The sequence below is a fragment of the Cricetulus griseus genome, chromosome 3 (assembly GCF_003668045.3).
Source record: "Cricetulus griseus strain 17A/GY chromosome 3, alternate assembly CriGri-PICRH-1.0, whole genome shotgun sequence".
Taxonomy (NCBI): Eukaryota; Metazoa; Chordata; class Mammalia; order Rodentia; family Cricetidae; genus Cricetulus; species Cricetulus griseus.
This window is the reverse complement of record NC_048596.1, coordinates 141,712,456-141,735,122: the sequence shown is the minus strand read 5'-3', so window position 1 is coordinate 141,735,122 and position 22,667 is coordinate 141,712,456. Positions and strand designations below refer to the sequence as shown.

Here is a 22,667-nt window from a genome sequence, read left to right as displayed (position 1 = left end):
TAGATTTTCCCATTTGATGTAACTAATGTACCGTTTATATTTTTCTCCCTACAAATATCTCCTTGGATAATACAGCTTTACATGGTGAGAACTATGCTAGAGTCCCTCATTGCAGACAAAAGTGGTTCCAAGAAAACCTTGAGAAGTAGCCTTGAGGGGCCCACCATATTGGACATAGAAAAATTTCATCGAGAGTCATTCTTCTACACTCACTTGATAAATTTCAGTGGTAAGAGACAGTGCTGACCAGAATCCGGCCTGGCATGCTCTAACACTGCTAACACCACCTGGGACGCTTCTGCCTACCTGACCATCCTCCTGCCCATCTCTTCATGCACCCACATGGTGCCACGTCCTAACCTTTGTGGTGGTGGCCAGACATCCTGGAGATCCCCCAGGTCCCTTGCCATCCCTAGCCTGTGCCGTGGCTTTTGTAGGACATGGCCCTTAGCAGGACAAGGACTGTAGAGCTTTGGTTGGCCCTGCCATGTGAATACAAAATCAGGATCACAAAACAGGGAAATGTAACTTCATACCTGGATCAAGAGCCAGGCCTTGATAAGTAGAAGAAATGGCCCCTCTGGTCCCCATTGCCCAGGTAGCAAAAGTGCCCTGAGACAGACAAGTCACCACTTTGGTGACACCCCGCCACTTTGACCTGGCACTGGTGGATGCTTTCTACCCTCTGTGTCTGCCTGTGGCCCCATCAAGCTGTTCGTGTCTTCTGCTTAGAGCAGAAGGTCTCTGCCTTGCCTGGATGCTATAGGCAGTGAAATAAATAGTAATACTGTTACTGTTAGCTTTGAGAACAAAAAAACAAATCTTAATTGTTTAAAATCTGTTTCTAGTTTTGTATTGGTTAAACCACTCCTGAATGTGCATGTAATCTTGCATCCTAGACACTGGTGTTTGTCCTACATAAAGGGCAATACAGGTTGAGTATCCTTCATCTGAAATGGTTGGGACCAGAAATGCTTCAGAGTATGAGTCTGGGGGGGGGGGAGGCGGGTGGTAGTTAGATATGTGTAATGGTAAGATTTGGGGAGTGGGATCCAAGTATAAATACAGTCTCTGATTTTTCTACACCTTATGCACACAGTCTGAAGATTTAAACAGTCATATGTTGCATAACCACATTACAGTCAATTGCAGATGTTGCCTATTGATGTTATAGTCATTTTAATTTGTCAACATCTGAGCACACTCTGATGGGTCGCACCATCTCAGAGTGTGACCCTGTCACTAAACACAGCAATACTGTATTATATTCTTTGTGTGTCTGTATTTGGATTTCATCCCAATGCATGAGATGGGATATGGAATGTTTGACTTACAACATCACATTGTACCTAATAAGAACTCTGAGATTTTGGAGCACTCATGATTTCTGGTTTTCAGATTAGGGATGTTAAACCTGTGGTCCTTTTCTCACTTCTTTTTAAAAGGACACAGTCCCCTGATCCTGCCAAGAAGGGTTCCTGAGGTCCCTGATGGCAGGGCGACACTGGCTGCTCCGAAGGTGTAGGGTCCTCACCATACTTACACCATAGCCATGTTAGTTTTGTCTCTCATGTGAAGTGTCTGGTGACCCCTTCCTGCTTGCGTCCATGCTGCATGGCTGGGAGCTAAGCATAGAGGAGCCACGTCCTATATGAAACACCTCTTGTTTCCTCTGTACTAAATCAGCTTCTCTGCTCCTGAAAGATAACTTGATGTCATTTAAATCCTTCAAGAAACACTGCAGCAGTGCTGTGACCTTTCACAGCTGTGGTTCCGAGAGTTCTTCCTGGAGCTGACCATGGGCAGGAGGATCCAGTTCCCCATCGAGATGTCTATGCCCTGGATTCTGACTGACCACATCCTAGAGACCAAAGAGGCATCAATGATGGAGTGAGTATCCCGAGTCTACCTGTGAGGCCTTTGCTCTTATGTGTATATGCCTTCACACATTAATTCAGGATTAAAATGGAAAGAAAATACTGAATACTGATATCAGTAAAATACTTTAAGCCACACCACAAAGAAGATAAAGTCATGGAGGCCTTTGTCTGGGTAGTCTTTGTGTATTCTTTCTATGGGAAAAAAAAGGTGCCTGGCTTTCTCTGACCTGGCGATATGGAGTAATCCCATAAGATTCAGCTTTGTACAGGAACACCATTTACCATTGAAAGTAAGGAATTGGTTTCTTCATACCTGGAGATCATACCTGACAGTGAACCCTTTGTAAGAGTAGGCAGCTGTGAGGGTCACAGGCCATTGGCTTAAGAGGCTGGGGAGTGACTGGTGTCCATCCTACACAGGTACGTCCTCTACTCCCTGGATCTGTACAATGACAGCGCTCACTATGCGCTGACCAGATTCAACAAGCAGTTTCTCTATGACGAAATCGAGGCAGAGGTAAGAGGCCGGCAGCCTTAGCGCCTTTTAGTAGATACCTTTTAAATTGTGCTTTTTATCCTGAGTATTCAAAGAACTAAACCTTCTCTAAAAGCAAAGTGTTTTAAGTAGTGAAATACACTTTTTGGTGTGAGTCCTTCTGACTTCACCTTCCTTTCATTGGGTTCTTATAAAGGTAGTAAAATAGTACTTGGCGGAACTTTCTGGTACACACACTTTTTTATTCACACTGGGGTGGTGCACCCTCACCCTCCCACATGCACTGTCTCTCTCTGTAGCCCAGGCAATCCACAGAATCATGACAATCTCCCTGCTTCAGCTTTCTGAGTACTGGGATTACATGAGTAAACCATAGTAGCTGACTGTATTGAGTTATTTCTTAAGGACACATGCTCACAGGTAAAATTCTTAGCACACACATACAACTGAGGGACTATCTCTTTCTTTAGCTTAAGATGTAAGGGAACTTAACTTCAAGAGATCGCTTCCTGTATCTGGGCAGCTCCTCCTCCTCCCAGACAACATCTCACAGAGTTTGTCCAGGTCTGATCTCCTGATGCCCAGGTAATGCAGGATGCAAGGGCACAGACTTACCCTGCTGGTTTTGTCTGCAGGCTTTGCGCCTCTCTGCTCCTCAGAGCACACACATTCTCTTTATGATTCTGAAGAATGATGCTAACCCCAACTTTAAGTGGGGCTATAGGTTCCAGGGTGTTTCTTTGGCAGCCTTGTGCTAAGTGCACCTATTTTTGCTTCAGGAAGAACATGGGATGACCTCTGAGACCAGCGGCTCCTAAAAAGCACAAGCAACTTAGGCATGGTGCACCTTATCTCCCTTGAGCAGATGGTCCAGGGGCTTTGTCTTGTTCCTTTGAATCTGAGAGGATGGAGTGCTATGCTCTCTCTATAAGATTCTCATTTGGTTGTTCATTATTTAGAGACAGGGTCTTCCATAACTTAGACTGTTCTCGAGATCCCTATGTAGCCCTAGGCTAGCAGTGAACTTTATTCTTCCTGGAACTCTGTAGGCCAGGCTAGCCACAAACTCAAGAGATCTGCCTGCCTCTGCTTCCCTTGCTGGGATTAAAGGTGTGCACCACCACTTGCCTGGTTGTTGTTTCTTCTATTTCTCCTCCTCCTCCTTCTATAATCAGTTTTATTCATATATTCACTGCATGTTGTGCTGGGTTTCATAAGGATAATTTTCTCAAGTATATCTTTGAACATATTCACCTCAACTTTGAATTTCTTAGAACTCTGCCTTCAGCTTTGTAGGTGCTATGACAGAAATGTGCTACCATGCCTGACCTTTTTTCTCAGTAGTGTTCTAATCTGTCTATGCTGGCATGGTAGTCAGCCAGGCACACTTTTTGTACCATGTTGGACAGCAAGATCATCACTACTTTTTCTTTTCTAATAAAAGCCTCAACTTGTGTTGAAGCAAGGGTTTGGAGCCAGGTGTAGTGGCATATGATGCTTATTATCCCAGGATCCAAGAAGATCCTGAGACTTGAGGATCAACCTTTGCTCAAAACAACAAAATAAGCAAAGAAAAGCAGAGACATTTGTTTTTGAGTTGTTGCTTGATCTTGGTTTCAGGAGCTGAGATCTAACATAGTTTGCTTTTTTTTTTTTGCCAGGTGAATCTATGTTTTGACCAATTTGTTTACAAACTGGCAGACCAGATATTTGCATATTACAAGGTTATGGCAGGAAGGTAAGCGTGTGGCTTGTAATTCTCATGTAGAATCTTGGGTAATTTGATGTGACCGTTCTGTTCAGACTCAGTATGTGACAAGTATCCTATCTCCTGCACCAGTTTGCTTCTTGACAAACGGTTACGATCCGAATGCAAAAATCAGGGAGCCACAATCCACCTGCCCCCCTCTAACCGCTATGAGACGCTGTTGAAGCAGAGACACGTGCAGGTAAGCTAAGGGACTACTCAACTGTGTCTTGGGAATGATGGGCTTTTTTTTTTAGAGGGAACTAGACTTTTATAGACACCATGGCATATGAGTGCCCTAATAAAGTACTCAGGTGTTTTGTTTATCCTTCCCTACCTCCCTCCACCACAGAGGGTCTCACTGTGCTGGCCAGTCTAGTCTTTTGTTGTTGCTGAGATTATGTCTTAATTGTTCTATTGCTATGAGAAGATACCAAGGTAACACAAAGTAGAATGCATTTCTTTAGGGCTTATTGCTTCAGAGAGTTAGGGTTTCTGATCATCAGGGTAGAGAACACAGCAGCAGTCATGACACTGGAGTCATAGCTGAGAGCCCATAGCTGGAGACACAACCACAAGACACACAGAGAGTGACTGTGGGAATGGTGCAAGACTTTTTAAACCTCAGAGCCCTCCCCTGGTAACCCACTTCTTCTAATACAGCCATACCCAATCCTTCCCAAACTGTTCTTCCAACTAGGGATCATTATCATTCAAACTACCACAGATTGTAGTATAATTGTATTAGTTCCCCCTTCCCTTTCCTCTTCCCAAAGCCTCTCAAATACCACCTCCCCTTACTCTCTTTCAAGTTCATTTCCTCATTTTTCTTTAGTTGTTCTCTCTCTCTCTCTCTCTCTCTCTCTCTCTCTCTCTCTCTCTCTCTCTCATTTCTAAATACATACAAATGCCTCAGTTTCCATATGTTACTCATCTGTATATTTTCAGAGGGGACTATTTGATATTGGATAACCAATTGGTATACTCTTCCCTGGGATGACTATTTCTTCCATTCTCAGCATTTCTTAGTTTTTTAGGGTTCAAGCCTGAGGGGCATAGCGCCACCCCCCCCCGCCCCATCCATGTTAGCTTATCTACTGGTGTCTGTCATCCCTGCTCATGTCACATTTAGGCAGCCATGTTGGTGAGATTTCATGGGCATTGATTCTCTGACATTTGTAGGAGACACAACCTCACAACAAAATCCTGATTCCTCTGGCTCTCACAATCATCGTGGCTTCTCTTCCACAGGGATTCCTGGGCCTTAGGTACAGGAATTGTTACAGATATATTAGTTGGGAGTAGGCTCCACAACTCTGTTCTGATTGGTTCTGTTTTTCTGCAATGGTCTCTGACTATTGCAAAAAGAAGTTTTCTTGATAAGTGAGAACTACACATAGCTGTGGGCATAAAGATAAATATTAAGAATCTAGTTGGAGAATCTGCTGGTTTTAGTAAAGTAGCAGGTATAAGTTTTCTACAATCTGTGACTTCACTGGCCCTGGGGAGTTGGCTAGGTTTCTAGTAACAGGCATGATTTACCTCTTGTTAAGTGGATCTTAAATCCAATTAGAGAACTATTGGTTACCACCAAGGTATGTGTGCCATTGTTGCACACTTAGGGTTATTGTGCCATGCTTTTGGTTGTTGTGGTTCATAGGTATTAAAGCTAAGTAAGACTGTTGGTTGCTTCCCTCCTTTGGAAACTTGCATGGAATCTTCTGGTAGCATGAAAGTTAGTTCTCAGAGAAGAGAATTTCTGGTCAGATTCATCCCAGGTCCTCTGGGCCTTGTTTCTGAAGTTCATGGTGTCTTCAGCACACTTTCCACCTCTGGGGGGCATAAGGGTAATTCACTTATGATGATTTGGTAGTTGCTTGGACAGTCCTGACAAACAGCTCAAAATAGGGCTTTTTATGCACCCAGGCTATACACTACTGGGTTTAAACAACCTTCTCGTCTTAGCCTGAGAATTTAGGTTTATCCTTATACTCTGGATAAAAGGGTTACATGTTATATATTGAACATCTTTCATTACAGGGATGAAATTACAGCTCTCTGAACCTGATTGGCTTCCAGGAAATAGGTCCAGTCTGGAAGAGTTATTCCTTCTCTAAGAGCCCCAAAGACAGACCTTTAAATGAATAAATCTAGGAATCTAAGCGAGCACACCACAGAGATACTTGTACATCTGTATTTGTTGAAGCAATGTTCAAATAGCCAAGGTATAGAATCAGCCTATCAATTGAAGGATGGATTAAAAACTGGCATTCATATACAATAAAAAGATATTGAGCTGAGACTAAGAATGAAATCCTGTCATTTACAGGGAAATGGGTAGAAGTGGAAATCATATAAGATAAATAAGGTAGATTCAAAAAGATGAACATTGCATGTTTTCTCCCATATACAGAATCTCTATTTCATGCATGTGTATATGAATGACAGGAAAGCAAAACAGGGACCACCATGAAGGAAGACAAGAGCAGACATGGGGGTGGGTGACTGAGTAAAGTCCAAATAATACACATGTATGGAAATGTTCTGAAATTTATTTTGTGATAGAAAATTTTAATTATTAATTTTAATAAATTTTAATAAATTTAATAATTTTAATAAATTAAGACTGTGTAAACAAATAGAATGAGGTAAGAAGACTTTTCTTTACAAAAACCTGAGATGAGCTTTTTTTTTTCCCCCTAAGCAAAGGACTTTAAGCTAGACTGTGCTTGCTGGGCAGTGGTGGCTAATGCCTTACACCTTTAATCCCTGACCTCAAGGGAGAGGCAGGTGGGTCTCTGTGAGTTCAAGGCCAGCCTGCTCCTCAGAATGAGCTCCAGGATAGCCAAGGCTACATAAAGAAGCCCTGTCTTGAAAAAAACAAAAAGATAGGTGTGTGTGTGTGTGTGTGTGTTTTAGAGATAGGGTTTCTTTGTGTAACAGCAGAGTCTATCCTGGAACTCACTTGTAGACCAGGTTGACCTCAAACTCACAGAGATCCACCTGCCTCTGCCTCCTAAGTGTTGGGATTAAAGGCTCACACCACCATGCCCGGCTTGTTTTGTTTTGTTTTTTAAGCAATAAATAGTAGTGTACTAAATGTCTTACTCCATTGCAGATGTCATACACAATAGTAGTCCTGCTATCTACTTGGCTCGAGGATCTAGTTCAGTGGTCGAATCCTTACCCAGAATCTATGATTAGGTCCCATCTTCCGCATTGTGTGTATGCTCATGAGCTTACACCTTCATGAGTGTACACACACACCTACACACACATTTTTTTGTATTTTGTTTTGGACGTTTTATGTTGCTGTTTGTTTGGATTTATCTTTGTGTTTACTTTTTGTTTTTTAGAGACAGGGTTTCTCTGTATAGCCTTGGCTGTCCTGGGCATCATGGTGTGTGTGTTTGTGTGTGTGTGTGTGTGTGTGTGTGTGTAGAGAGAGAGGAGAGAGAGAGAGAGAGAGAGACAGAGAGAGAGAGAGAGAGAGAGAGAGAGAGAGAGAGCGAGAGAGCGCATGCATCTCTTCTTTCTACTGTTTGGGTCCCAGGGATTGAACAATATATCAGGCATGGCCATAAGCATCTTTATCTACCCATCTATCCCTCTAGGCTACGTTTAGTCTTTACCTTGATATTCCTTGGTCTCTCCCTCCAGCTGCTTGGGAGATCCATTGACCTCAATCGCCTGATTACACAGCGTGTCTCAGCAGCCATGTACAAGTCTCTAGAACTGGCCATTGGGCGATTTGAAAGTGAAGATTTGACATCAGTAGTCGTAAGTACTAGAGCTAATTTGTTTTCCTCTCTGTTGAGAAATTGAACTAATAGTAGGTCAGTTGTTGTATAGATAACAAAGATGGGAACTAATTGACCTTTGACTATGTCAAGTGTTGTTTTATTACCGACTCTTAGTATTTGTGAGTCATATTCACTTAAAAGAGAAAATAATCCTGATCTTGAATAAATCACTCCTACTGTGGACCAAGATAGGAATCTATAACTCCTGAATAGATTAAAAGAAAGTGATTGTATATATTTCATCAGAAAACATTGTATTAGATGATTTTGTCCAACTATAGGCTAATGTGTTTTGGCATATTGGAGGTACACTGGCCTAAGCATTGATTATATTCAAAAGGTTAAATATTGTAAATTCACTCATAATATTCAAAAGGTCCAATATTGTAAATTCACTTACTACCTACTGACATTTCTGCTTACAATTGCTTGAGCAGGAAGTATCGCTATTGTAAGTCAGGGAGTATCTATATAGAATATATTACTTGGGAAAACTGACCCAAAGTGGCCAGCACTAGCTGGATTGTGTGCAGGTATTGGAGATGGCTTCGGTCTTTGACAGTAGTATTTAGTGATTTGTCCAAATTGCCTTTGTCCAAGGTAGGTGGTGGCTCAAGGGCTGTAGTGAATATGTTTGAGTGACAATAGAGGAGAAAAGACCAGGGCATGTTGGGTGTGACTATAGAAGTGGGGTGGGGGTGGCTCAAGTTGATGAACAAATTCTGGTAACCCACCAAAGCCCTATTTCATGTGGTTTTGGCTCATATGTTGGTAGCCACCTCATTGCAACCTTTCACTGTTTGTATCTCCCCATATGTGAGACCTCCCAGGTCTCCCTCCTGTGTGACCCGTCTCTGTACTCACACCCCCATTTCTATGGTCTTGTAGGAGCTAGATGGCCTCTTAGAAATCAATCGTATGACACACAAGCTGATGAGCAAGTACCTCACACTAGACAGCTTTGATGCCATGTTCCGGGAAGCCAACCACAATGTGTCTGCGCCTTATGGAAGAATTACCCTCCATGTCTTCTGGGAGCTAAACTATGACTTCTTGCCCAACTACTGCTATAATGGTTCCACCAACAGGTAAGTCTGCCATTAGCCTCACAGATTTGTCTACACAGATGCATCTACAATGGCTGATCTTAGGCACTAACTTCCATAGACTTCCCCTTTTACTCTCTCCCTCTTTCCCCTGTGATTTCTCATGTTCTGGACTCTCAGGCCCTCCCTATTCATTCTGTTTACAGCCTGAGATCAGCACTTGGGCAGATGGTTATAGTTTTGCAATATGGAAATAGATGACTCGTCAAAGGCTGAAGCCTGAGGCAGGAGGGCCAAGGTTCTACCAGCCCACTTAGTCGTGACTGTAGACACAATCTCATGGTGTGCATTGGAAATGGCTGCAGGAGCTATACTGACTACTTTTAAGTCTCCCTGATGTCAGAATGTGGCAGGTGATTCTACTTCTCGTGTTTCTATCTGAAATGTGGACTGTGAGAGTGTGGCTCAGCTAAATGCCATCGTTCCCACTTCATTTGTGTTATGTTAGTGAAAAGGAATAGCCAGTTTGCTGGTAGAGTGGGTGATAGCAGCAGTGTCAGACTGTCCACACTGGTCAGCAGAATGGAATTTCCTTAGGACCAGTGTGGTCTCCTTGCCAGAGGGTTACTAGCAGCAGGGTATGCCCTGAAGATGAGTCCCACCATTGGTCCAGTTGACTTCTGTGACTAATTAAGGTGGTTGCTCCCAAGTTTCTCCACTGTCCAGTTACCACTTTTCTACCTTAATGTTGTAAGTAACTTATAAGGGAGGTCACCTGAGACTATCAGACCTTGGAATGTGACCTATGAGTTTCAGTGTCTGTGACAAATGCTTAATCTCAGTTGTCCCTGAGTGGTTGACGGCCAGTAAGTTTCTAATTCCTTCATTCCCTCTGCAAATATTAATTGGCATTCTGTATGTTAACACTCTTTCCTCCGTTGGTGATTTTAAGTAGAATAAGGGATTCCATCTTAGCATTACTGTCTTCAGTTGACTTTTGTAATCAGCTTTTGGGCAGTGAGAACCCTTTACAGTGGTGTCTGAGTGCTCTACACAATAGGGTGTCTGTATATTAGGTATGCTAACTGATAGGAGGGTGTCACTATTTTAGGTTTCTGTGGCCTTTAACCCCAGCACTCAGGAGGCAGAGGCAAGCAGATCTCTGTGAGATCAAGACTATCCTGGTCTATAGAGTGAGTTACAGGACAGCCAGGGCTACCTAAGAAACCCTGCTTTGAAAAATGGAAAAATAACTTACTGTTTCGACAGTATTAGAAATGAGGTTCCTGAGTCTAGGAACCATGCTATTTTTCTTAGCCATTGGCTCTTTAATATTGAGGATTTTACAAAAAAGTATATAAAAAAATCTAGTTTTATTCACCAAAGTGCTCATTTCAAGTCCATTAAATAAAAAATGGAATGTCCTTTGGAAAAGTTTTAAAATATTTAAATTTTTAATATGTAAGGGGGCTCCTACAAATAATTCTCAATTTGTTTTATAACACGCTTCTGTAAGACAATATAAACTCGAATTTGTGCTTTATTGTGCATTATTGAAAATTGAAATAAAAATTTACATAAAAAAAGAAAAATGGAAAAATAAAAATAAAGAGTATTTTTCTTCTGAATATTATTCGAAATGATTTTGTAGCCCACAGATACTAGGGTGAGAATCTGGTTCACAGCTGCATTCTGTCTATGACGCTCGGCCTTGCAGGTTCCTGGCCTCTCAAGTGCACATGCTTTATGTGCTGTCTATGGGAAAGTTATTCCTTTTTGCATAATACTAATTTACTGTGGTATAATGTGAGGTCACCAAGTTTGTAAACTTAATTAGCAAACCTTAGTTTTGTTTTTGTTTTTTATGTGTATGGGTATTTGCTTGTATGTATGTGTTGGGGCCACATGTGTGCCTAGCTCATTCACGTAAAATCAGAAGAGGGCATTGGGTCCCTTGAAACCGAAATTACAGACAATTGTGAGCCCCCATATGGGTCCCGGGGACTGAACCCAGCCTTCTGTAAGAGCAGCCAGTGTTCTTAACTGCTGAGCTATCTCTCCAGCCCCACATTTCAACTTTAATTTGACAGTTTCCACTTGAAATTTAGTTTTAAATGGACAAGATACATTATCAAGATGCAGACTCTTGACTGAGTTGTGTACAAAATGTTTTAGTTGGCTTCTTAGCCCAGAACCCAGCTCTTAAGCTTGGATTTACTATTATTTATATATGGTATTTTAGAGTACTTCTACTTCATTCTGTGGGTTTGAATTTTTACTAGGGTTTTCCTATTTGGTATTATCATTAACTGGGAAAAAGATTTAGATATATAATTAGAAACTTTGGAAGCTAAAGAATTGCTATTAAATTTTATTTTCTTTATTTTCCCATGTGATCTTTCTGGTTTAGGTTTGTTCGGACAGTATTACCATTTTCTCAGGAATTTCAAAGAGACAAACAGCCTAACGCACAACCCCAGTATTTGCATGGATCCAAGGTAGGTTATTTTCTGTTTGTATTATGATGGGTTTCTGTCGCTGTGGTAAGAACCTGACTAAAATCATAAAGGAAGGGGTAAGTTTCAGCTTACAGTTGTAGTCCATCATGAAGAAAAGGCAGAACAGGAACCTGGAGGCAAGAACTGATGGAGAGGCCATGGAGAAACACTGCTTCCTGGCTTGCTCAGCCTGCTTTCTTACAATACCCAGGACAACTGCCCAGGAGTGGTGCTGTCCCCTGTGGGCGGGGCCCTCCCACATCAATCATTAATCATGAAAATGCTCCACAAACTCGCTTAGTTTAACTTCCTCTTCCCAGCTAACTCTAGCTTGTGTCAAGTTGACAAGAAACTGACAATTAACTGAGACAGGAAGGTATTCCATTTTACTCTTGATTGCCCTGAGTAAACTTGTTAAAAGAAGAAATGAGACATCCCACGGGTTTTACACTAGAACTTCAACTCTAAGTAACTGGTAGATCTGTTGAAACAAAATCAGCAGCAATGAAGAACTGGACCTCAACACTACATAGCAGCAGGATACGCTTTTCAAATGGCCATGGAAATTTACCAGGCTGGACCACATCTTGGCTGAGCCACAAAAATAAACTTATATACAATTTAAATCTGGCATTGAAATCATACACACAGCAAATGCAAACTATAAATTAATTTTAAAACATTAAGACAGGACTGGGAGTTGGTGGTGCACACCTTTAATCCCAGCACTCAGGAGGTAGAGGCAGGCCTGGTCTACAAAGAGAGTTCCAGCACAGCCACTGCTAATACACAGAGAAACCTTATCTCAAAAAAAGAAAGAAAAAAAAAAGTTAAGACAGGCTGGGAAGTGGCTCAGTAGGTAAGAGTATTTGTGCAAACACGAGGATCCAAGTTTAAATCCCCAGCACTCATGTCAGAACACTGAGATAGAGGAGCTGTCATCCCAATGTGAAGAAAGAAACCAGCCGATCAAAGAAGTTTTAAGGGAAATTTAGACGATACATAAAGGAAATGAAGTCTTTTCATTTGGGATCTCCCTGCTCTCCATCCCTGGTGCTTCAAATACAGTTAGAGGCCCTCCCTGCATGGAAATCTTTTATCACCTATCCCTGGGGACTGCTCATCTGCTCCAAAATACCTTCAGCCTCCCTAAGAGGCCAACGTCCACTGTCCCATTAGGTTCTCTGCTTACAGTTTGCTCTCAAAAGGGGTGAAAACCTCCACATGGGTAAGGGCAGTACACATCACAAGGAAAGTAGCTGGCTCTCTTCATCTCAGATGTGGTGTGTTGAAAACATCCCCTAATGCCATCCCCATGAATGCGTGAGAACTATATTGAAAACTCTGTCCTCTTTTCACCAGGCTTTGAACCTAGCCTACTCCAGCATTTATGGCAGCTATCGGAACTTTGTGGGGCCTCCTCACTTCCAGGTCATCTGCCGGCTGCTTGGCTACCAGGGCATTGCAGTGGTCATGGAAGAGCTGCTGAAGGTTGTCAAGAGCCTGGTGAGTTTCTCTGGAATGAGTTGTCCTTGTAACATGGATTCTGTGGGGTAGAGGAAGCCCTCCATGGGGGTGGGGCACAGTCTTTCTGTCTGGGCTCTGGGTCTCTAACAGACAAGTGCTTCACTTAACTCCAGACATTGTTTTTTCTAAATAGACAGAGTGGATCTTTTGGGTATAGAGCTCTGTCACTATACTGCCAGCTTCTCAAGAGACCGAGGCAGGAATTTTGCTTGAAACCAGGAGTTTCAGGCCAGCCTAGAGAACCTATAAGAACCTTTCTCTTAAAAATAATACCCCAGTGCCCCAAAAAGAATGATTGAAGTTATTTGTCTGGCTTACACTTTTTTTTGTTCTGCCTTTTTGAGATACAGTCTCACATTTAGCATAAGCTGGCTTTGGTCATGGCAGTCATTCTGCCTTGGCATCTAGATTCCTGGTATTACATATAGGTTTGTTCCATCATACCAGGCTTTCAGGAATGTTTAATAACCAGAATACTATCTTTGTTATACGAGAACATTGCTGCTTATATGTAGAAGTGATTCCTGTCTTATCAAAGACCACCATTACCCCAAACTTTGGGGGGATGAAAAACAAAAGATGCTTGCTGCAGTTTGCTTTCCCCAGTTTGTTTCTGTTGGTGATTGTCTGTGATCTGATATGTAGATCCTAGAAACCAAATGAGGGGATCCTCTTGAAGAGCAGCAAGTGTTCTTAATCACTGAGCCATCTCTCGAGCCCCTAGTTCTGCAAAAAAATTTCTATTTGTGAAGTTTGAGTTTTCATAAAACACAGATCTCCAGGAAGCCTTGGCGTTAAGTAAACAGAATGGGACATACTGACCGCAGGAGCTTTAGTTCACAGGCGCTCAGGCATCCATGGTGGGCAGGGACAGCCATTGAAGGACTACTCCAGCTGTAAGGCCATTCTGCACAAGTAATATAGTGAGAAGGCTCCTGCCTGACAGATGAAAGTGCGTAGTTAATTAGTGAGGCAAGTGGCATGTGCTTCTGTTCTGGTGACTATTGTGGATAAAGGGCTTAGACATACACGTGTAACTTCAGAGTGAGGTCGGAGTTGTACTCATGTCACCATCTGCATAGAATCAGCATGGATCAGCGTGGGAGCTACTTTGGAATGTGGCCTCTGCTATCTTTCCTGGCCACTTCTGTCACAGAAGGGAAGTTGTATTTAAGAGTATGAATATAGTCTTCTTTGTAGATACCTGGTGGAGGGTTCTATCCTTCCACTGGTGGGGTTTCATTCCCTAGCCAAACTGATTCTATAGTCTTGGTCGTAACTGTGTATTTTAGTAATGGACTAACAACTTTCAGAGCACACACTGGTGGCCACAGCCTTCCTTGAGAAGCGAGGTTGGTGGCTAACACAGCCTTTGTGTTTTGTAGCTGCAAGGCACAATCCTGCAGTATGTGAAAACTCTGATGGAAGTGATGCCCAAGATCTGCCGCCTTCCCCGACATGAGTACGGCTCTCCTGGTGAGCAAGGGTGTCTGGGGTACCTCTCATAAGTACATCCCTCAAGAGGAGGGAATCAAGTTGGAAGCTATTGGGAAGAATCAGATTTGCTTTCCCAGCAGATAGGGGTGGGGTAAAGAGGCCCAAACCAGGATTTGCCTGTATAGTCCATTAAACAAATACACTTTACAAGTAGGCAGCAGGCAAGTATGCAGAAGGTACTTTGGGATTATTCTTTGTAGTTAAGGAAGCTGAGGGACCCAGCTTGTCAACCAGCAAGAATTTTGATACTGTGGTATTGAACACACTGTTATCCAAGATCCTGAAAATAACTGCCTACCAAGAAAGGCAGAGGGCACTTAACTACAAGGTCCTGTTGCCCTCTTAGCCTTAATAGGGGAAAGCATTCAAAGCAGCCCCAGGGCCCTGCTCCCTGTTCCCTCCCTTGGCCTCTTACCCATTTAATAGTCTTCTTGGTCTGGAAAACATTCTGCCCTATCTGACTCACTGGCTACAAGAACTTCACCCAAAGTCCTTGGATGTGTACTCCAGGTCAACCTACATAACTTCCTGCAGGCTGGTATGAGGCCGTTCAAATAAATATCCATAATGACCTCAGTGTTGCTTTAGGATTAATCTGGACTCCTACCTGAAAGCTGTCTGTCCAGTGGCATGTAGTTACTTTGGTACCTCTGAAAAGTAACTCCAGGAAGAGAGACTTATTTTATCTCAGGTGTCAGAGGGTTCTGTTCATGAACACTTGGCCCCATGTTTTGAGGTAGAATATCACAAGGCAAGATCATAGTGAAGAAGAGGCTGTTTGCCTTTGGGCAAATGAAGCATACATAGAAAGGGAATACGGAAGAGTCCAGGGCAAAAGGTAGCCACCAAAGACATGCTTCCAGTGACCCGATTCTTCCAACCCCTTCTTGCCTCACCTCCTAGTAATGCCATTATCAAGAGATGAATCTTTTCAATAGATCATGATAATCTAGTCAGAAAACACCATACACTGTTCCCCGTGTGTGGCTCTATACTAGTCTTTAATGGACTTGAGCTGACACATGATGCCATCCTGATGTGGATGTGGCCGAGCTCCCAGATACAGTTGGCATTTTGAGGGAATTACTCTGCCATTATAAAAGAAAATAATCATCAGAGTGGCCCTGGCTTAGAAGAGTCCTATTTCAGTTCATTGGTAGAAGGCAGATAAATAATGTTAAGGCACTAAAACTACAGATGGAAATTTAAATGCTGAAGAGAAAGCATTAGGTCGGATAAGTCTTGGTAGAACAAAGATCAGTAGTTGACATATTTTGCTCCTGCTTGTTGAGAGATGACCCAGGTGAAAGGGTCTCCACTACACTAGATAGCTAAATAGTAGTACTTACAAGTGAGAGGAGACAGGAATAGGAGGCATGGACTCTCTCTGAGGTGGGCAGGACAGTGGATTCATGAGAAGACATTGGGAACTGACATGTGTCTTAAGTGGTTTGAAGTGTGTTAAATCCAACTTTATCCTCAGGGTAGTTTTGGCTCTTTCTAGGATGTCATAGTAGTCTGTCCATTTTCACCAGGTTGGCACTGGATGGATGGCTCAAGGTAGCCATATTGGCTTGTGTATTCTTGTACCATGGTTTTGATTGTTTTTGTTTTGGTGGTTGGGTTTTTTTATTTTTACTTTTTTTTTGATTTTTCAAAACAGGGTATCTTTGTGTAGCTTGGCCTCAAACTCAGAGATCCTCCTGCCTCCGCCTCCTGAGTGCTGGGATTAAAGGTGTGCGCCACCACTGCCTGGTTTCTTGTGCCATGTTTACATTGTTCAGCCATTGGCAAACTTGACTAAAATGCTGTGGGAATTCAGAGAAAAAGTATGCCAAGTTTCCTCACCATTATGAAATTAGCTACAGGGTTTTTAGACATTCTTTATCAAATCAAACACACTACTTTCCATGCCTGTATAGATAACATCGAGTTTATCAAATGCCTTATCTGAATCCACTAGAGATGACGCTCTGAACTGTCCTTTATTCTTCTCGTATGGTGGCAGAGACTGCCACCATAGCCGCCTCTGAACACATGGGAGTTGACTGAGAAGGGTGTCAGAGGCTAGGTCCCGGTTTCAAGGATGTGCCAAGTGATATAAACCATTGTTGCTAGAAGGATGTGACGGTCCCATAACCAGGTAGTATCAGAATGGCAGGTGCTGGTGCTGGTGCTGTTCCTGAAACCCCAACCCTCCCTTCTGCTGCCACAGGCATCCTGGAGTTCTTCCACCACCAGTTGAAGGACATTGTGGAGTATGCAGAGCTGAAAACAGTGTGCTTCCAGAACCTGCGGGAGGTGGGCAATGCTGTCCTCTTCTGCCTGCTCATCGAGCAGAGCCTGGTGAGTTCTCAGTTCAGCCTACCCCAGGTACTCAAGGTTGTTCGCTGCTGATAACCAAGAAGTTTTTTCTTTGTAAGTTCTTTAGTAAGGATAGTCAATCGGCAATATTGAAAAGTACCTTTTTTTTTTTTTCCTTTTCAGTTTTTCAAGACAGGGTTTCTCTGTTTAGCCCTGGCTGTCCTGGAATTTGATTTGTAGACAAGGCTGGCCTTGAAGTCACAAAGATCCACCTGCCCCTGCCTCCCAAGTGCTGGGATCAAAGGTGTGTGCCACCACCACCTAGACATACCACTTTTTCATAGCTATTAATTGATTCCTTACATTTGGGAAACAAGAATATAATGTGTTCCTTTGTTTCAAGAGTTTTTCAAAGCCCAGCAGTGTGCCACATAGCTTTAATCCCAGCACTCAGAGGCAGGTGGATTTCTAAGTTTAAGGCCAGCCTAGTCTAAAGAATGAGTTCCGGGATTACAGAGAAACCCTGTCTTTAAAAAAAAAAAAAAAGGTGTTTTTCCTGTACGCTAGAGAAGTAGCTCAATGGGACATTACACTATCCAAGGGATTTCAGTGGACACACTGTGTAATGTTTATTTTATACTAAATGGGATCGTCTTCCTGGGCTAACTTTCTCTGCCCTGCTTCAGTCTTTAGAAGAAGTCTGTGACCTGTTACATGCAGCCCCTTTCCAGAATATCTTGCCTCGAGTCCACGTGAAAGGTGAGTCTGCATCATGAACCAGAGTTAACATTACACTGTGCAGTTGGAGCAAAAGGCCAGTGTTCACAATTATGTTGGTACCTTTTCAGTTATAGTCAGGAAGTCCCTGTGGGGAGTGTCTGACACATGGTTAGTATCCATTAACTGAAGTATTTATGACTACAGTGATGCCTAGGATTTGTTTCAAAATAGCACAGAAACCGGGAAGTGGAGATAATAAAAACAGAATAACCACTAAGTTGACAGTTGTCACAATGGCTGAGTAAAGTGGTTCATGGTACAGTTTTGTTTTAGATCACATTTAGAATTTTCAGTGAGTTTTGAAAACTGCACATTAAACTTGTTCATGCTCCCCCATTCTGTTGGCTGATAATTGCATGAAAAAATTACACCAGTCCAAGTTGAAAGCAGATTCCAAATGGATACATTGCACAAGTAAATCTATCAGCTTGAATTAAAGTTGTAAAAGAGCTATTTTAATATACTGTATATCTTAATATAATACAATATACTCTTTCCAAAGAGAAATCTGCATCCATGGAGTTAACTAAATCTTTCAGTTTCATTAAAAAATTAAACTTTTTCAATTACTTAAGGACAGAACATAATAAATTATTTTCCAATACAGAGGGGGAGAGAGTTGATGCCAAAATGAAAAGACTAGAATCCAAGTATGCCCCACTGCATCTTGTCCCACTGATTGAAAGGCTGGGAACCCCACAGGTAAGGGGTGTTGTGGTTGCTAGGGATCACAAATTGGGTGGAAATCTGGACCAGACCAGTGGAGGGAGGGGTTAGACCAGTGGAGGGGTTGGAAGCAGCTGTATGTTATTGTGAGGCCAAAAAGACTGCTCAGATCTCCATCTCTACAGGTGTCCTAGTGCAGCAGGTTGGGAGGATTAGAGATGGTTATGTAGAAAAGGCTTAAACATCTATCTCAGGAACATAGATGTACTCAAAAGATGTAACCTGTTGTCATACATCACCTGTTCATGAACAAAGCTTTTCTTTTTTCTCTTTTGGTTTTTTTAAGACAGGGTTTTTCTGTGTGGCCAAGGCTGTCCAGGAACTCGGTCTATAGACCAGATTAGCCTTAAACTCAGAGATCCACCTGCCTCCTGAGTGCTGGCTGGGATTAACGGCATGCACCACCACTGCCCCATTGAACAAAGCTTTTTTTTTTTTTTTATGTTTTTTTTTTTCTTAGAAGAAATTGTAACAAAAGGCAAAGTATCAGAATAAAGTTTACTCCAGATCTGCCATACTTAATTGTTGGCACCGTTGCCAGTTGGAACCACTGTGTGTGTGTGTGGACTTTATTTAGTGGCAATGCTGGCTTCTACCCACTAGAAGCCAGTAGAATTTTTGTGACTACCATAAATATCTTTGGAAATGGCCATATAACCTAGAGTCAATGTTGTTGCAGTTAAGGATAGATGTACTTCATTCTTCTTGACTCATCTAATTTAATCTTTACGACATACTTATTGTTCTAACTTATTGATGCTTGCTTCCACAAACCTACTGCCAGCTTGTCATTTTCTGTCTAGTACGTCATAAACAGACCTGGAGATACTTTGTTTTTAGCCCTCCAATACTCTATCATGGCTTGTAATATTCCATGTACTTTTTGCAGCAAATTGCAATCGCAAGAGAAGGGGATTTACTGACCAAGGAGCGGCTTTGCTGTGGGCTATCCATGTTTGAGGTCATCCTGACACGGATCCGGACCTTTCTGGATGATCCCATCTGGCGGGGGCCTCTGCCCAGCAATGGGGTCATGCACGTGGATGAGTGTGTGGAGTTTCACAGACTATGGAGTGCCATGCAGTTTGTGTACTGCATTCCTGTAGGGACACACGAGTTTACAGTGGAGTAAGTATGTGTTCTGTGACTCTCTGGAAGAGGACAGTTCCAGGGAAGGTGGGATGAGGGGAGGTGGTTGATGAAAGAACAAATGTGCAGTCAGTACTGACGACAAAAGCTCTCTTAGAAAGTGCACAGACATTGCACTGACTAAATGCTAATAAAATGGGGTTCCTTCCTTGATGTCAAAGGACAGACTCAGAATAAGGATACTGGAGTTATGTGAATCCAAAGCAACTCAAGGCAAAATTTGGGTATTCCTCTTTCTGGGTAGCAAAAGTTGTTTTTCATAGGTCTGTGACCTACCAAACTGGCATTTATCAAAAATTGGGAAATTGCTTGTGCTCATCAATTCTTCTGACAGAGAATCTGTTTAGACAAAGAAATTAATGTAGCCTGACAACTGCTCTTTGGAGACAGACTCATGAGAGTCTGCCTGTTCACCCTTTTTGTTGCTTGGTGCTCGTAGGCAGTGCTTTGGCGATGGGCTCCACTGGGCTGGCTGTATGATAATTGTCCTCCTTGGACAGCAGAGGCGATTTGCTGTGTTGGATTTCTGCTACCATCTTCTCAAAGTTCAGAAACATGATGGCAAAGATGAGATTATCAAAAATGTGGTATGTAGACAAAATCTTTTACATTTTTCTTGGGGAGGAATTTTCTTATCCTAACATGAAATTCAAGTTTAAACAAAAAGAAATCCAGAAAGCCCTTATTTTTAGATCGGTTCTGTTTTCTTTTAAGGTAATTAGATCTACTTTTCATCTTACCGTAGAGATTCTAGATTCAGATTGTTGACATACCGTTCTAGTCTTCTGGCTTCTACATCAAAATGTGCTTCTGAAACTGCTTTTATTATCTTTTTCTCATCTTATAAAGTTCCCCACAATTGAATGATAGAAAATAAGTCAGCCATTACGTTCTCATACTTTCTTTCATCTCTCCTTTTAGAAGATTGAGACTTTTCTGCTTTCCATGTGACTGACTTTGATTTTGGTTGCTGCCAGAACTAATCATAGGCTTAAGGCAAGAAATCCTACCATTGATTATCTCACTTTTAAGTGTCTGCATAGTTCAGCTGATTGCCCTGCTTGGCCTCACAGGGCTAAAAGGAATTGTGTTTTCCCCAAGGGCCCTGAAGGATGAATGTGCTTCCAGTCTCCTTAAGTCCTTTAACTATAGAGAAATGAGGTCCATTTCCTGCTGTCAGCTCGTTTCCTCACATTCTTGCCACAAGGCACCTTCAAGCCACAAGGGATCAGCCACTTTTGCCACATCTTTCCTGTCTCCAACTCCTACAACTTTTCTGCTCAGATGATTGGGTTGGGTCTGCCTGCACAAATCCAGGAGCTCTTTTGAAGTTCTTGTCAATCACACTTGAAAAGTGCTTTTTGAAAAAGAATATCCACAGGTGCAAAGGAATTCAGTGTGGGTATTTCTGAAGGGTTATGGTAGCTCTCATACCTCCATTTTCTTGGCTCTCTTTGAGGTAACTAACTCATTTCAGGTGGAGTTGGCTGGGATTTTTACTTTTAAACATTTTTCTCCATTGTAATTTGGTTAAAATCTTGGCAGGGATATTTAAATTGGAATGTTCCCCTCTTGATATTTTATAATCTAATTCTGATATTTGAAAGCCTTGGAGTCTCTGAGGGCCCTGTGAGACTGTCATATCCTTGTGTTACATGACCTATTTGCAAGCTTCTGTTTTGTTTAACCGGATTTAAATGTCTCCTTCAAAGATTTGCTACTATTCATTGCCTATTGTTATCCCCTGTGTTGTTAGAGTTTCTTGTGAAAGCTCCAGGTATAGACCAGGCTATTTTTTCATCCCAGCCTATCCTTCTCATCTTTGCCTCCTTTGTGGGCAGAGGAATGCTTTCAAGTTCTAAGTTGTCTGTGACCTTTATCCAGACTTAAAGCATCTTCTCCATAGTACTGTTAAACTGGAAATACGCAACTTTTATTAGTTCACAGGTCTGTGTTCGTGTCCACGTTCTTTTTCTTTGTTTGCTTTTGGGCTTTGGAGAAAAGCGTCACCCAGCATGATCTAGAACTCACCATGTACCCACCCCCCCCCCAGGCTGGCCTTGAACTCACAGTAAACCTTTATCTTAAATAGTAGAGTACTGATATAGCCACCACTCCTGGCCAACAGACATGATAATTGAATGAACAGGTCTATATAATGTATTCATTAATTTGATGGTGATATTTAAAAGATGATAAGGGTCAATATAATTTTTCTGTAATAGAGTCCTTGCATTTTAAAGCACAATAAATCTAACAATCTGATCTAATTGTAGCCACTGAAGAAGATGGTGGAGAGGATCCGCAAGTTTCAGATTCTCAATGATGAGATCATTACTATCCTGGACAAGTACTTGAAATCTGGTGATGGGGAGAGTACACCTGTGGAACATGTACGCTGCTTCCAGCCACCTATCCACCAGTCCTTAGCCAGCAGCTGAGGGCTAAGTTCGAAACATACAGTAACTGATGGCATGTTTGTCTTTATGTAAACTATATTGAGATTTTTAGGGGCTATTTTGTCTGAACCTACTTAAGGGGGTGCTTTTTGATCCAAAAGCTTAACTTTATAAAACTTACTTATTTTTCTAGACTAAAATTGTATATGCCTTTGGAATTGGGAAGTATGAGAACCTGGTTGCCAATTGTTGCCATTATTATGGTCTTAACAGGTATTTTTATGTTGAATGTTCCAGTAGCTAGCTATAAAATACTGAATTCACTCATCCTGTAAGAAGCATAATACCAACTAATTATATTTTAAAAATTCCCTACCAACTTTGGTTAAACTTTAATGACTAGCTTTATTTAGGGATTTTTTCTGATGGTCTTTTAGGAAATATTTTCTAAGTCATTGTTCCCTCTGCTTCCACAAAATCCACTAGTGACAGTCTGATTTGAGATATGATTTAAAGATTAGAGAAATAAAAATTAATGTAATCTGTTTGTGTTCATTCATTGGTACGGCAGGACAGTCCCTGACAAGCACATGCTTAACTTTACATTCACATTTAGGCAGGGATGCACTGAAAGTCAGTGACATGTAAAGCAAAAGCTGTGCTGTCCATGAAGGACATGAAAGAAGAGCACCAAGACTTCTAAGTATGTGCTTAGAGTTTTCAAGGCCAACAGTTTGGGGAGAAAATGGCATGGGACAGTGGACACTGCAAACAAAAGGAGGGGGGCTGGGGAGAATTTGAACCCTGTCTCCACC

At 42.0% G+C, this 22,667-nt stretch overlaps 1 protein-coding gene across 1 annotated transcript in view; it reads left to right on the top strand.

The window, feature by feature from the left end:
- Positions 1-22,397, top strand: part of Cyfip1 (cytoplasmic FMR1 interacting protein 1) — a 50,352-nt gene extending 27,955 nt beyond the window's left edge. The window contains 16 exon segments of the mRNA XM_027404747.1: positions 2-229; positions 1,734-1,890; positions 2,301-2,397; positions 4,038-4,114; positions 4,217-4,325; positions 7,784-7,903; positions 8,815-9,014; positions 11,383-11,470; positions 12,833-12,976; positions 14,383-14,473; positions 16,710-16,840; positions 17,485-17,557; positions 18,186-18,280; positions 19,194-19,432; positions 19,893-20,040; positions 21,730-22,397. Of these exon segments, the coding sequence (XP_027260548.1) occupies positions 2-229; positions 1,734-1,890; positions 2,301-2,397; positions 4,038-4,114; positions 4,217-4,325; positions 7,784-7,903; positions 8,815-9,014; positions 11,383-11,470; positions 12,833-12,976; positions 14,383-14,473; positions 16,710-16,840; positions 17,485-17,557; positions 18,186-18,280; positions 19,194-19,432; positions 19,893-20,040; positions 21,730-21,894 (2,162 nt within the window). The 3' untranslated portion in view covers positions 21,895-22,397.
- The last annotated feature ends 270 nt before the right edge of the window (positions 22,398-22,667 follow it).